Source organism: Echinops telfairi, unplaced genomic scaffold (assembly GCF_000313985.2).
Source record: "Echinops telfairi isolate 266 unplaced genomic scaffold, ASM31398v2 ScPeMD7_655;HRSCAF=1070, whole genome shotgun sequence".
Lineage (NCBI taxonomy): Eukaryota > Metazoa > Chordata > Mammalia > Afrosoricida > Tenrecidae > Echinops > Echinops telfairi.
Genome location: NW_022104553.1, coordinates 440,436 through 456,072, shown reverse-complemented (window position 1 = coordinate 456,072; position 15,637 = coordinate 440,436). Strand labels below are relative to the sequence as shown.

General features: G+C 36.3%; 1 protein-coding gene across 1 annotated transcript in view; it reads right to left on the bottom strand.

Annotated features, from left to right (window-relative positions):
* F13A1 (coagulation factor XIII A chain) overlaps positions 1-15,637 on the bottom strand; it is a 323,958-nt gene that overhangs the window by 234,066 nt on the left and 74,255 nt on the right. Inside the window, exon 4 of the mRNA XM_004711755.2 lies at positions 6,291-6,542. Coding sequence (XP_004711812.1) covers positions 6,291-6,542 — 252 coding nt within the window. The remainder of the gene's footprint in view (positions 1-6,290; positions 6,543-15,637) is intronic.

The following is a 15,637-nucleotide window of genomic DNA, read 5'->3' as shown; positions in this document are numbered from 1 at the left end:
TCCAGAGGCTGAGATGACACTAAAGACAAACATCTCCACTGAATTTGCAGACATGTTTAGATCTGCACTAGTCACGGCACTAAAGGGATTATGGCAGTTACTTGTCTGTTCTGACGAACCAGTATGCACCTGGCCTACTTCTCTAATATCACTTTCCACTCTGAAAAATCTTATGTCGTCTCTCTCAACCACCATAATAGTCCCTCTTCATTCCTTGTTTTCAACAGATGACCTTGCTTTTGACATCACTGAGAAAAAGGCAGCACTGAAATGTCAATGAACTCACCATTCTTCCACAGGATCTAGAAAACCTGAACCTTCATCCATATTTTTCCATTATCCCCCTATTAATGGCCCCTTTCCCACTTCCTGAAAGCCATTCACCGAAAGATTTCATTTCTAATTCAGAGGTTATTCGACTATATGCTTCCTGACTGGTTCTTCTGTAAAGTGTTGTGACTTCACCTTTTTATTTCTAGAAAAGTGACCACAAAAGTTGAAATGCATGTAGACAGGTATTGCATTTTTAATAGACGACATGCTTCAGATAAACCGTGGCCAAACCATTGCTCAAGTAAAGGATATTATTATTTAAATATCCTAGGGTGTTGGGCCATTACATGAAGCTTGCAATATTATTATATTATTATTTTTATTGCAATGCAAAGAAAGTAAATAACAGACTTCTGACATTTATTTCACAATTATGGATTTTTAAAAATACATTTTTTCTTACAATGGGCCACCTGCTACATACGGCTCTTCCCCTGTCTCCTTTGCGGATTCCTTCTCTACCAAACATCTGAATGTTTGAAATCTTTAGGGCCCACTATTATTTCCTCTGTCCTCTTTTTTTCTCTTCTTAAGACAAATAGCTTCCAAACTTCCATTCCTAATTCTCATTATCTCACATATCTAGTTACCCATTGTCGTTTCCTCATGAGAATCTATATATCTCCAGGTTAATGTTTACAAAATCTCAGGTTATATCTAGCCTCTACTCCCATCAGCCCCTTTCAGTTTTGTAAATGGCACCTTTGAATTTCATTGGCCCAGTCAATATCACACGTTGCTGTTAATCTTGAGCATCTATATCACAGATAGGAGCTCTGGGTATGAGGTGATGGATAATATAGGATTAATTAGCTTAGTGTCATTGTCAAATCTGATGGAAAAGATCATTCAAAAGGTCAGAATGATCCAAGGTTTATGCTATATATGAATAGAATTACTATGTCTAAACCAGGACTATCCTGATCAAAATGCAACTTTCACAAACAAGGGTTATTCTTAATCAGTAATAGCATGAACTCATTTTGAAAGATACAAAGAGAAATGTATTAGAATAGAATGGCATAAAGTGTTATTTAACCCTATTCAGCTTATCACTGTTTGGTTCCCTAAACTGAGCTCTGTCTTATCAGTGCTGAAGCAACATTGGCATCCATGTATGTCTAGAAATTAAAATTGGCCCCATATCAAGTATAGGAGCCAGTGTAGGAGATGGAGATAGAAAAGGAGAGATGGGGTTGGGGAGAACTTTCTTTGTGTGGCTGATACCTTAACTGAAGTCATAAATATTGCTGAACCTGGCAGTGTTGATGACCAGGGTAAGTTTCTGCAGCAGAGAGAAAGGAAGACTCAAAATCACAATAGACACTAATTCATATCCTAATTAAGAAAAAACAGGCAAAACAAACTCAAACTCACTGCCATCGAGGCAATGCTGACTCCTAGGAAATTTAAAGGCACCCCGATGGCATAGTGGGTTTTACTTTGGGCTAACTGCAAGGTAAGCAGTTCAAAAACACCAGTTGCATTACAGGAGAAAGATCAGGTTTTCTATTTCCATAAAGACTTACAGTCTCAGAAGCCCACTAAGGCAGTTCTACTCTGTCCAATAGGGTTGCTATGTTTCAATATGATATTATAATTAATACAGAGTCATGTATTTGAATATTAAGAGACAGGACTTATGATATTCATATTTACTGTGTATATATACAAGAAACTCTGGTAGCACTGTGGGATAAGTGAGAGGCTTCTGATTACAAGCTCAGCAGTTCAAACCTACCAGCTGCTCTCTGGGAGAATGACGAAGCTGTGTGCTCCCATAAGATTTACAGTCTTAGAAATCCTGGGGATTAAGTCTACTCTGTCTTATAGGGTCACTATGAATCAGAATCAACTCCATGGCAGTTGCTGGGTTGAGATGCATATAAACAAAATTAAAGTATCCTTATATATTCATGTATCCTGATGTTGAATTAGCAAGTTAGAGAAGCAAGTTCGATTGAAATGGTTGATTTTATTCTGTTTTCATGCAGTCAGAGTTAAAGATTTTGTTTTAAAAACAAACCTAACAAAGGAGAAAAAGCAAATTCTAAGAATAAGAAATAAAATGGATGGCATTACAAGAGAATCAAATGAGATAAAAAAGTATAATCACAATATTATGAAAAATAGTATTCCAGTAAGTTTGCAAATCTAGAAGAAATGGATTAAGTTTCTAGAAAGGCATTATTTACCTAAATTACTGCCGAATCATGTAGAAAACCTCAACAAGCCTATCACATGAGAGGAACTAGATAGTCATAAAAAACACGCTCGGCATATAAAAATCATATTGCGGGTGATTTAATGAAGGATTCTATCAAACATTTACAGAAGACTAAATACAATTTTATATAAATTACTCCACAATATACAAATGAACAATGTAATACCAAACTCATTTTATGAAACATCTATGACTCTGATATCTAAACAAGGCAAAAACATCACTGGGATTGAAAATGACAGACCAATATCTCCAATGAATATAGATGTCAAGATCTTCAATAAAATCTAAGCCAACAGAATTCAACTAAGCATCAAAAAAGTAATACATTACATTCCAGTAGGATTCATATAAAACATGCAAGGATGGTTTGATAATAAAAAATAATCAATGTAATTTATCACATAAACTAAATAAAAGAACCATATCAAGTGTTTGAAAAGGGGTTTTTAATAAAATTCAGCATCCAATCATGATGAAAACACTCAATAAAATAGGTATATAAGGGAAATTTCTCAACATCATAAAAACCGTATATGTGAAAACCAATAACCTGCATCTCATTTAATGGAAAGAATTTTAAATCATATTTTCTTCAAACAGAAACCACTTTCGTTGAATGTAGTCCTGGAAGTTTTAGTTAATGACATAAGACCTCAAAAGACACTAAAGGTATCCACATAGGCACAGAAGAAATACAATTTCTTCATTTGCAGATGACGTAATCCCAAAAGTCTCCAAAGATTCAATTAAATAATTGCTCAAACTAATTTAAAAAGTTGGTAGTGTAGCAGAGTATAATGTCAACATACTGAAATCCATTGAATTTTTGTAGGTTAAGGATGATGTTACTAAGATACCAAAAGAATAATACCATTTAAAGTAACCACAAAGATAAAATATTTAAGAATTAATCTTACCAGAGAAACAAAAGACTTATACAAAGAAAACTACAAAGTACTCTTTCAAGAAATCAAAAGGAACTTACACAAATGATATATGCTATTATGTTCCTGGATAGACAAACTAAACATTATGAAAATGCCAATATTACCAAAAATACTTTAGAAATTCAATGTAATTCTGATCCAAATCCCACAATATTTGAAAAAATAGAAAAAAGCAACCACCAATATATGGAAAAGACAGAAACCTAGGCCAAATAAGACACTATTAAAAATAAAAACGAGGTAGGAGACCTTTCACTCCCAGACCTTAAAGTCTATTATATAGGCACAGTAATCAAAACAGCCTGGTACTTGTACAACGATGGATATAAAGATCATTGGATTAGAATTGAGAACCCAGAAATACAACCGAGTACCTATAGACATTTATTTTTTTGAATAAGGACTAAAACACATTAAGTGGGCAAGAGCTAGCCTTTGCAACAAATGCTACTGAAAAAAATGAATCTTCACCAGCAAGAGTTATACAAGACCCATACTTTACACCATGTGCAAAAGCAAAATCAAGATGAATCAAAGACCTAAACATAAATCACACAATAATAAAGATCATCAATGAAAAAATATGGACAACTTAAGGACCCTAATTCAAGGCATAATTACATTACTAAACATGTGAAAAATATCCACACAATAGAAGACAAAATAAAGAACTGGGACCTACTAAAACTATGACATGTGTGCACATTGAAAGACTTCATCAAAAGAGTTGATAGAAAACTTACAGGTTGGGAGAAATAGTCAGTAATAAAGCATCATATAAACTTTTCTATAGATCAAAATCTATAGAAAACCGCATCTTAGCAAGAAAATTGCAAATAACAATAAAAAATAGGCACAAGATATGAATAGACAGTTTACTAAAGAGAGCATCCTGATGGCCAACAATCATATGAACAAAGGTTTAAGGTCATTAGCAATAAGAAAAATACAAATTAAAACAACAATGAGATATCACCTCACACTGACATATTTGGCAAAATTCAATGAAACAGAAAATTATAAATATTGGAGAGAATGTATAGAGATCATATGCTTTTCCATTGCTGATAGGACTGTAGATTCGTACAGTGACTATGGAAATCAGTGTGGCACTTCTTTAAGCAGATACAAATACAAGTACTTATGATCCCACAATCTCTCTACTGCTCATATACCCTGAAGGAATCAAGAATACAACATGAACAAACTTATGCACACCTATGTTTATTGCAGTCATTCTCATAATAGCAAAACATGGAAACAAAAATCGTAATCATAGAGAAATGGATAAATAAGCTCTGGTACCTTCATACTATAGAATATTATGCATTAATAAAAAACAATGACAACTCTCTTAAACACCACAAGACAAGGCCACAATGAGCAAACATTGTGCTTGGAAAACTCTGTGACTCTTGCAAAGATAAATATTTGATATCACCATTGTAATAAGGAAAAACATAGAAGAAAAGTGGCTTGTACACCAATAGAAAAACTTAGATGACTAGGGGAAGGCAAGGAATGGCTGAAGGAGAAAGAAAAAAAATAAGGACGCATATATGGAAGGCTTAGTAGGATAGTGTTGCTAATTTCATTTCCTGAGATGGGTTGTGTAAATAGGTATAAATACTTTGTTTCTTTGAAAACTAAATAATAATAATAATCCCTCCTTATTCCTCAAACCTAGTGATTTGAGTGGTTTTAAAAAAGGGGGGGAGGAAATTAAAATTAAACTGAACTTGGAAAAAAAAAATCATAGCATTGAGAATGAGAGGGAGTGTGGAGTGGGGACTCAGGGCCCATTTGTGGGCGACTGGATGTCCCCTTGCAGAAGGGCCGCAGGGAGCAGACGAGCCAATCAGGGTGCAATATAGCAACGATGAAACATATAATTTTCTTCTAGTTCTTGAGTGCTTCCTCCTCCCATTATCATCATCCCCATTCTACCTTACAAATCTGACTGGACCAGAGGATGTACACTGGCACAATTAGGAACTGGAAACAGGGAATTCAGCACAGATGAACCCCTCAGGACCAGTGGTGAGAGTGGCGATACCAGGAGGGTGGAGGGGAGGTGGGGTAGAAAGGGCAAACCATGACAAGAATCTACATATAACCTGCTCCCTGGGGGATGGACAGTGGAGAAGTGGCTGACGGGAGATGTTGGACGTTGTAAAATATGACAAAATAATAATAATTTATAAATTATAAAGGGTTCATGGTGGAGAGGGAGTGGGAAGGGAGAAGATAAAAATGAGGAGCTGATACCAAGGGCTCAAGTAGAAAGCAAATGTTTTGAGAAAAATGAGGGAAACAATTGTAGTACAAAAGTGCTTGACACATGGATGGATGGATGGATTGTGATAAGCGTTGTATGAGCCCCCAATAAAATGATTTAAAAAAATAACTTGGAATCTTTAGTGACAAACAAGTTGATCTCAAACAAACCAAACCAAACAAAATAAAACAAAAACAGCCATAGTATACACATGATCTATAAAATCAACACATAGCTCCACAATCAACTTCTGCAACTTTGAGCAATCTTTAATTGCTAAAATAAATGTATGAGAATATTAACTTCATATACACAGGTTTTACCCTCATACATCCACAATGAGCAAAGCTTATACATATCTATGCTTGTTTTAATCACAAAAAATTGTGTATGTAGGAAAGGTAAATTTCTTCCAGAATCCTGCTATCCCTCCAAAAACAGATATGTTGAAAATATGCGAACAATTGTCTACACATGAGAGAAATGTATGTCTGTCCCTTACCTTCACACCAAGGATTGAAGAGAATGTATGTGTCTGTTTCTGGGTTCCGGCTGGTGCGGACTATGCCGTAAGGCGTCCAGACAGCAACATACATGCGGAACTTTCCCACAATGCATTTCGGGGATGGTTGAACAGACAGCCGGATGGACCTATCTTCTTTCATGACAACTTTGGCCCCCCACTTCCCCTGTTGTAGTTCTGTGACAACCGGAACAGGAATGTAAGTGCCCTTGTTTTCCTGTGGGTACCGACCTGTGTGAAGAAAGAACACAACATTAAGTAGGTATTTCAAACCACTTAAAAATTGTTTTTAATCTTTTTTATTTTATGACTGAAGGGTTTAATCCTTCACTAGACTTGAAATTTGGCTTTGGATTCTGTGTTAGTTCGGGTTGACTAGATAAACAAATCCATTGGTGCTCAAATATGTGTAAGAAAAAGTTTTGTATTGAGAAGTGGTTATATAACAAGAAATGATTCCACTCCAGTCCAACTCAAGCCCATAAGTCCAATACTAGTCCATAAGTCCCTTTCCAGACACACACACAGGCACATGTAATGATGCAGAATGAAGGAAGATCACAGGCCGGTGGGTGCAGAGTCTTGTGGATCCAAGGTCTGTGGAAGTCGGACAGAGTTTGGGCAGCTCTCAAAAGGTCTCAGCAGGCAGAAAGACAGAGTGAAGAGTGGAAAAGGACATTCCTTGGGTCTTTCTTGTGAGAAGACCACACTCTCAAGGAAGTACCAACAGGCTGTGATCTGATTGACAGGTCTCACTGCATCCCCACCTGGGATTTGACACACCCATTTAACACCACAGACTCTATTTCTGCCACCTAGCTGTATGACCATAGGCAATTTTCCAGAATTTGACTCTCAAATTTGTCATGTCTATAAAAAGGTTCACTATGAGTTTGAATTGATTCAATGGCAGTGAATTTTTAGTTAATACAAAAAGAAAACAATAAAAATACTTACAGGGATTTTGTTTATTTAGACAATGAGCTCAAATAAGATGTATAAACAAATTAAGATGTAAAAACAAAACAAAACCCACAGAAATTATTTTCCCCATATTGTACCCTTTAAAGAGTTGGCATTGTTTTATTGGCTAAAAGTACATTTAGTTATACAATACTATTTTCAGAGCCATAAGGCAATTAGTGCTTTTTTATCCTGAATATAATTTCTTTTTTATGATGATACTATCGATGATAAGGTTATATTGTAGCCTGTACCTATATATAATTATTTTAATACTAACTAAAATGTGTTTATTGCCAATTTAATTAGAGATTTTGGCTTATGCCATTGGCAAAGGGTAAGAATTCAGGTTTCCAGGGAAAAATTGTATGGTTTTGAGTCTTGGTTCTGCTACCTCCTAGCTTGGCATCATATGGCAAGCTATTTGTCACGTATAACCCCCCATTCTCTTTCATTTTCTTCATTAGTAAATGAGGATAATAATCTATTTATCTCAAAGAAAAATGAAGTTAAATAAAACATATAAGATACTTTGCTCAAAATTTCTGATGTGTATTACATAGTTGATTACTGCAGTGGTTGTTTTAATAGAAGAACAAAAATCAGGGCAACTTGCTATCTTTTCAGTCTCATCAGACATTATGTAGAAATCATCTCTTGGCAACTCTTGTGTCTTTTCTGCCACCATTTTGGACTATGTTCTTATTTCATGGTGTTTGCTTCAGAACTAAATTTTATCAATGTGCTTCTGAACATCAACTTCTTTTCTGAGTGTAGAAAGTCAGCCCCATAGATTTCTTTAACCCTTGAACTCTTGGCTCCCTGTTTATAGGATAAATAAATGCATAAATACAAGAAACTGGAGATAATATCTCATTAAAAAATCATCCAAAACATTATAAGTATTTAATGATTTTTGATTTTTAAAAATAATGCAAATCAGGCAAGGAAGTCTGCAAATTATTTTGGCTGTATGCAGAAGGACCTTTGAATGTAAAACTTATTTACTCAAATGATTTATATAAAACAGATAGAGGATTCCACATTAAAACAAACAAAATTTTATTTTGGGCTTTTCAAATACTGAGGTCTTTAAAAAATTAATTAAGAAGAATATTACTGGGGATAGAGGATGGTGGAAGGTATTTGTACTCATGTAAGCTGCCTTCAACTCAATTGCCACTGCTGCCATAGTGATCTTACAGTAAAGAGCAGGAGTCCTACTGGCAAAGTGATTATACATTGGATTTTGATCTCAAGGTCAGTAGTTTGAAATACCACTGCTGTGAGGGAGAAGGACAGGTTTTCTACCCTTAGAAGCAGTTACAGTCTCAAAAACTCACAAGGTCAGCAATACCATGTCCTATAAAATCTTAGGAGTGAAAATCGCCTGGATGGCAGTGAAAGCAGAGAGCAGAACTGCCCCAGAAGGTTTCCAAGGCTGTATCTCTTTATGGAAACTGACTGCCAGATCTTTCTCCTAAAGGGTGGCCAGTGGGGTTTACCTGCTAGGTGGGCATCATCAACTCGCTCTGAGTTAGTGCACCCAGTGGCATCACCGGGGAAGGTTCTCTCTGGTAACAGTGATTTTTAAAAAGCATGAGGTTCAGTTTCACTTGAACCTCAATATTTGTGATGGCAATTTAAGAGAACAGTGTGTGTGGCTGTGAAATTTTGTTTCCTGATCAGGAAAAATGCCACAGAAATTGTGATGTTGAATACAGCTTACAAGGGCAGCGTTATGGGAAAAATTCAAGTGTGCAAGTGTTTTTGTTTGTTTGTTTGTTTCCAAAAATGTGAAATGTCGATTGATGACAAACCTCATTCTGGATGTCTGTCAACTTCCTTAATGGATGAAAATGTCCACAAAATTCATGCACATGTGAAATTTGTTCCTTGGGTTCTGACTAGGAAAAAGAGCATTGAGTGGAAACATGCCCATGATATGCTTTGAAAGAACAGCTCCAAAATGACCCAGACTTTTTCCCCAAGGTCATTACTGGTCTTGTCAAGTAAAATCAAAGATCCAGATCATTTTTTTTTTTTATGTGAGGGGGATAGTGCATTTGGAGTTCATTCCACCAGGTCAGACTGTTCATCAAACTTTCTATTTAGAGGTGACAAAAAAAGGTCTGATTTGTGGCCTGGTCTGACAGAGGACTGGTTTCACCACTACAACAATTCACCTGCTCACACAGCTATCTCAGTGTGCCAATTTTTGGTAAAATCAGCATGCCTCTCTTATACGAAATACCTTACTCACCTGACATCACTGTGTGTGATTTTTTTGTTGTTGTTGTTCCTGCGAATGAAGAGGGACAGGAAAGGACAGCAATTTGATGATGTAGAAGAAGTGAAGAAAAAATTGACAGGTGCTGTTGGCCACCCAAACAGATGAGTTTGAAAAAATGTTTCCAAGAATGGAATCACAGATTTGACAAATATATTAAGTATAATGAAGAGTACTTTGAAGGTGATAGGTTGTTTTGAAAAAAATGTAAATACATAGACTTGAAAAAAATTCCAGTTTTTTTTTTTGTGCTCCCTCATAATTTGCACAGTACAAACCAGGGAGAACTATTCAAATCCTATTTTCTATGTGCTGAGGGCATCACTTAATGACCCCTAATAATGAATATCACATACATTGATCAGAAATTCAATAAAGTTTTAAAAATGATTTTCTGCCAAGGTGCCATAATATCTAAGTATCCTGAGAATACATGAGGCTTAGTTTAAAAAACAACACATAAATCCAGCTACAAAAGAATGTTTGTACCAAAAGCACCTCCACCCCATATTTCTTCATGTGTGGTTTCTCTCTGAGCATGTACCAACTCACTAGTAAGGTTGCCTTTTCTCCGAGAGGCTTTGTTGCTCTCTGGGGCCCCCTCAGTCTTGAAGGGTAGACATCAAAAGGAAACTTGCAGGAAAATGGCATCATAATGCACAGACTACAATGGCTCCCAGAAGTGTTGCAACTAAATAGTGACTTGGATTTAGAATGCACAATATTGAAAAAGCCACAGTTAGTAAGAATAAACTTTCAGAGATGAAAATTCATATGACAATGACAGATTTAGGGGTGGGGAGTGAAGACTTTCATTCCATAAGCATTTATCTTTGGAAGTAACATAGAAATAGCAGAAAGTATCAAGAGTCATTCCCTATACTTACTATGTGCCTTCAGAGTACTTCATCTTTGTATTAACATCTACTTTTTTTGAGAACATTGAGATAACTAAGGCTAATCATTAGTTTCCATAACACCTTAAATTATTACTTTAAAGACTGGTTATATTTAGCTATCACATCGACATGGTATTACACATGTTAAAAGAGCCTTATTTATTTAAATTATCTTTGAACCCAATTACAACCTAAAGTCTCTAGTTTGAACAATTTTTATTCATGCAATAATATGGCCTATTATGTGTTAGACAATATTCTAAGTGTTAGAGATAAAGCAATTTGCCAAACTGACAATTACTTCTGTGTGCGTTGAGCTTACATGTCATGAAGAAAGCCTTATCTGTGGTGGTTATTACATGCCTTTTTAAAAAAAATACTTTTATTGGGGGCTCTTAAATCTCTTATCACAATCCATACATTCCTCGAGGGGGTCAAGCACATTTGTACTTATGCCGCCATCATCATTTTCAAAGCATTCTTTTCCCTCTTGAGCCACTGATATCTGCTCCCCAGTTCTTCCCGCTCCCTCCCTTGCCCACCCTCCCTCACGCACCCTTAATAAGTTATAGATTATTTGTTCCATATCTTACACCATCCTCCATCGCTCCTCACCCATGTTTCCATTATTTGTCCCCCTGGGAGGGGGTTCTAGTGTGATCCTTGTGATCGGTTCCCCTTTCTCCCTGTGATAGGAAGGACAGCTCAGTTTATATTATTATTATTAATGTTATTGTTAATTCCACTCTTTGGTTGAGTTCTGATTCCTCTTAGTGGTTTTTTCTTTTCTATAGGTTGGAGAACAGGGGTGGTTTCACCTATTATCAACAATTGTAAGGATTTTAAATAAGTCTTCCTCTGATCTTGATGCCACATTCTTATTAGTATAATTCAGATTCTTTAATGAACACCTTTTCTTATTTTAAACCATTTAGTATGCCCTTCTTATGTTCATGTAACTCCCTTGTGATCCATGTATGGATTCAGCAGGAGCTCAACCAACCATCTGGAGTTCCCTTCTCGAGGTGGTCCATAGTTTGTTATGATCTACACAGTAGAATGCCATTTCGTAGTCAATGAAACACAAGTGAACATCTTTCTGGTATACTCTGCTTTGAGGCAAGATCCATCTGATCCCAGCAATCATATTCCTTGTTCCATATCCTCTTTTGAATCCAGCCTGAATCTCTGGCAGCTTCCTGTAAATGTACGGCTGCAATTGTTTTGGGAGGATCTGCAGCAAAACTTTACTTGCATGTGATAATAATGATATTGTCCTATAATTTGGACATTGTTCAGTCACCATTCTTTGGAATGGGTACAAATATGGATCTCTTCCCATCAGTTGGCCAAGTAGCTGTCTTCCAAATTTCTTGGCATAGACGAGCGAGTGCTTCCAGTGTTTCACCAACTTGTTGAAACATTTCAATTGTTATCCCATCAATTCCTAGAGCTTTGTATTTGGCTAATGATTTTATTGCAGCTTGAACTCCTTGCTCAAGAAGCAGTGATTCTTGTTCATTTGCTACTTCTTGAAATGTTTGAATGCCAATTAGTTCTTTTTGGTTCAGTGACTCTGTGTATTCTTTCCATGTTCTTTGGATCCTTCTTTTATCACTCAATAGTTTGTCCATAGAATATTTCAATTTTACAACTCAAAGCTTGAATTTTTTCTTGAGTTTAAGATATGCTGAGTATGTGCCTTTTTTTTTCCTGTCAGTCTTTGCACATTACATTAAACTATTTTACTTTGTCTTGTTGAGCTGCCCTTTGAAATAATATTTCAGCTCTTTGACTTCCTCATTTTTTCCTATGTGCCTTAAATACTCTCCTATTAAGAGCAAGTTCCAGAGTCTCTTTGACATCCATTTTTATCTTTTTTTTTCTTTCTTGTCTTAATGATATTTTAGTTTCTTCATGAATTATATTCTTGATGTCATTCCACAAACTCATCAAGTCTTCTGTCATTAGTGTTCAATGCAGCAAATTTGTTCATCATTCTCAAAAGTTAGGTGGGATGGACTTGTTTTAGGTTTTGTTCTTGTGGGCTTGTTTTAGGTTTCTTGAGCTTCAGCCTGAACCCACAGTTGAGTAAGTGATAATCCTTTGCTCATCATGGTGGTCTTTTGTTCATCTTTTGCTCAAGCCTGGCCTGGCTTGAGCTGCTGATATTGAACTTCTCAGGTGTTTCTTTCCACACATGCAGACAATTTGACTTCTGTATATTCCAACTGCAGAGGTTCCCATTTATTGTTGGGGAAAAAAGCATTTGTGATAAAGAAGTTGCTTGTCTTTCAAACTTCTAGCATGTGATATCCAGCTTTGTTTCTATCACCAAGACCATATTTTCCAACTATTGTTTCTTTGTCTTTGTTTCCAACTTTTGCATTCTAATTACTAATAATTATCAATGCATCTAGATTGATTATTTGATCAATATCTGACTGAAGGCTTTAGCGCACTTTTTCAATTTCTTCATCATTAACTTTAAGGATCTTTGCATAAATTTGAATAATAATTGTATTGAATGGATTTACTTGTATGTGGATAGGTATTATCCTATAATAGACAGCATTGTACTTCAAGATAGACCTTGAAATGTCCTTTTTGATGAGGAATGTAACACCATTCCTCTTGATTGTATCATTCCCAGAATAGCAAACCATCTGATTATGTGATTCAAAATGGCCAATACCTGTCCATTTCAACTCACTGGTGTCTAGTAGAATAATGTGGCATCAGGCTTGGAAGAAGGCTTATTAGTAACCTGCAATATGCAAATGACAAAAATGACACACTTTGCTTGCTGAAAGTGAGGAGGACTTGAAGCACCTGCTGATGAAGATCAAGGATAGCAGCCTTCAGTGTGGATTACAATTCAATATCAAGAAGACCAAAGTCCTTAGACATGGGCCAATAGATAACATCATGATAAATGGAGAAAGACTGACTTTGTCAAAGATTTTTGTTTCACTTGGATCCACAGTCAATGTTCCTGGAATCAGCAGTCAAGAGATAAAAATACACATTGAGTAAATCAGTTGCACAAAACCTCTTTAAAATGTTGAAAAGCAAGGATGTTACTTTGAGGACTAAGGTGCCCCTGACCTAATCCATGGTATTTTAACTTGCCTCATATGCATGTGAAAGTTAGACATTGAATAAGGAAGACAGAGGAAGAATTGATGCATTTGAATTGTGTAAATACCATGGATTGTTAAAAGGACAAACTAATCTATCTTGGAAGAAATGCAGCTGGAGTCCTCCTTAGAAGAAAGGATGGTGAGACTTTGTCTCATGTGCTTTGGACATGTTGCCACGAGAGACCAATCCTCGGAGAAGGACATCATGCTTGGTAAATTTGAGGTGCAATGAAAGAGAACTCCCTCAAATTAGACAGATTGACACAATGGCTACGACAATTGCTCCTGCATGGGAACACTAGTGAGGATGGTGCAGGACCAGGCAGCGTTTTGTTCGGTTGTGCATAGAGTGGCTATGAGTTGGAACTGACTAGCTGGCACCTAACAACAGTGCCTACACTATTGATATTTATACATTCCATTTCATTTGTAATGAATTGCATTTTCCTAGATTCATACTTTGTATATTCCAAGTTCTAATTATTTATTGATATTTAAAGCTCTTTCTTCTCATTTTGTGTCATGTGCTATCAGCAAATGAAGGTTCAGAAGACTTTACTCTAGAAAGCTTTACTCCATTTCTGTCATTACATTTGATATTACTTTGAGAAGGCAGATATTCCTCAGTCACATTTTGAGTGCCTTCCAATCTAAGACACTGATCTTTTCGTACTTCTTTGGCAATGTTCTGCTTCTGTTTTTTGGGTTTTCACTAATTGACACTATTTCAATGTTATCCATAGTTTTAAGTGGCTAATTCTTCTGTAGTATGCAGCCTATTTATTCTTTGTAATATATATTTATATTTTATTTATATTCACTTTGGGGGACTTGGATGGAATTTGAAATACCAATGACATAGCCTTCAATACTATATCAACACACAAGCCACTGTAGTACAATAAACTGACAATTGGTGAAGTCGTGAAGTAGAATGCCAATGAATAACCTACCAAGAGATCTTGGTCGGATGGATTGACACAACATTTCTCCAACAATGGACTTTAGTGTGCTGACAACTGTGAGGATGGTGCAGAATCAGGCAAAGCTTTTTTCTGTTGTGTATGGAGTCACCATGAGTCAGAGAGACTTGACTCCAACTAACAACAAAAAGAAGTGAGGTGAAGGCAAAGATGAGTGAGAGGATTTGCTCTGGTGCATAATGGATTTGTGAAACATGATGTGGATTAAAGAGGCTACAACTGGGTGGTGAGAAAGAAAGCCTGGCAGTGAGTAACTTTCCAGTAAGGTGATGGAAATGACTGAAGAAGAAAGCAGAGGAAATAGCACTGCTGATGAACTTACTGGCCCAAGCCCAGCATGTGAAAAAGTGGCCAATTCCACAGTTCCAGCAGGCACAGTCCATTCCATTGACTCCAAAGAGTGACAAAACAACCTGGATTTCCAGGCCTTTTCCTATCCACTGTGTGGAAAACCTGGTTATTAATGTGAGACCTGACATGTCAGTAGCACCTCAGGGTCTTGTTAGCTGCTCTATTATACCATGTTTAATTCCAAGTGTAATGATCACAATGACAGTGCAGGAAAAGGATTTTCCATGATTGAATTGTGAGGGAGGAAGTTGTGACAGAATAATATGTCCTGTAGCTAACTAGCCCTTGCACTCCCAGGAGTTAGCATGTTGAAGAGAGCACAAGCAGGCTATGTTCCCTAACACCCATTCATTACCACCCATGACCACCTGTCTATCAAGTGCCCTTTGCTAAAAGTGGATCAGAAACACCTCACAGAGGTGACTACTGTGAGCATGTTTGCTGAAAGGGTATAATAACTGGATAGAAGTTGTTGCTTTCTCAATTTTTTGTTTAAAATATGAGCAAGCAAAAGAAGAGCAGGAAATATATTGTCCCATAATGATTTTCATTTTGTTTGTATTAATGTAGGGTTTGAAATCAGACAATTAAACATTGATAAACATAATTATGTGCAGATTTTTTGTCTCAGCTATCTTATTTAGATAGACCTGCAGAGATAATAATATGCACAAAAAACAAGACAGAGCAAAACAAA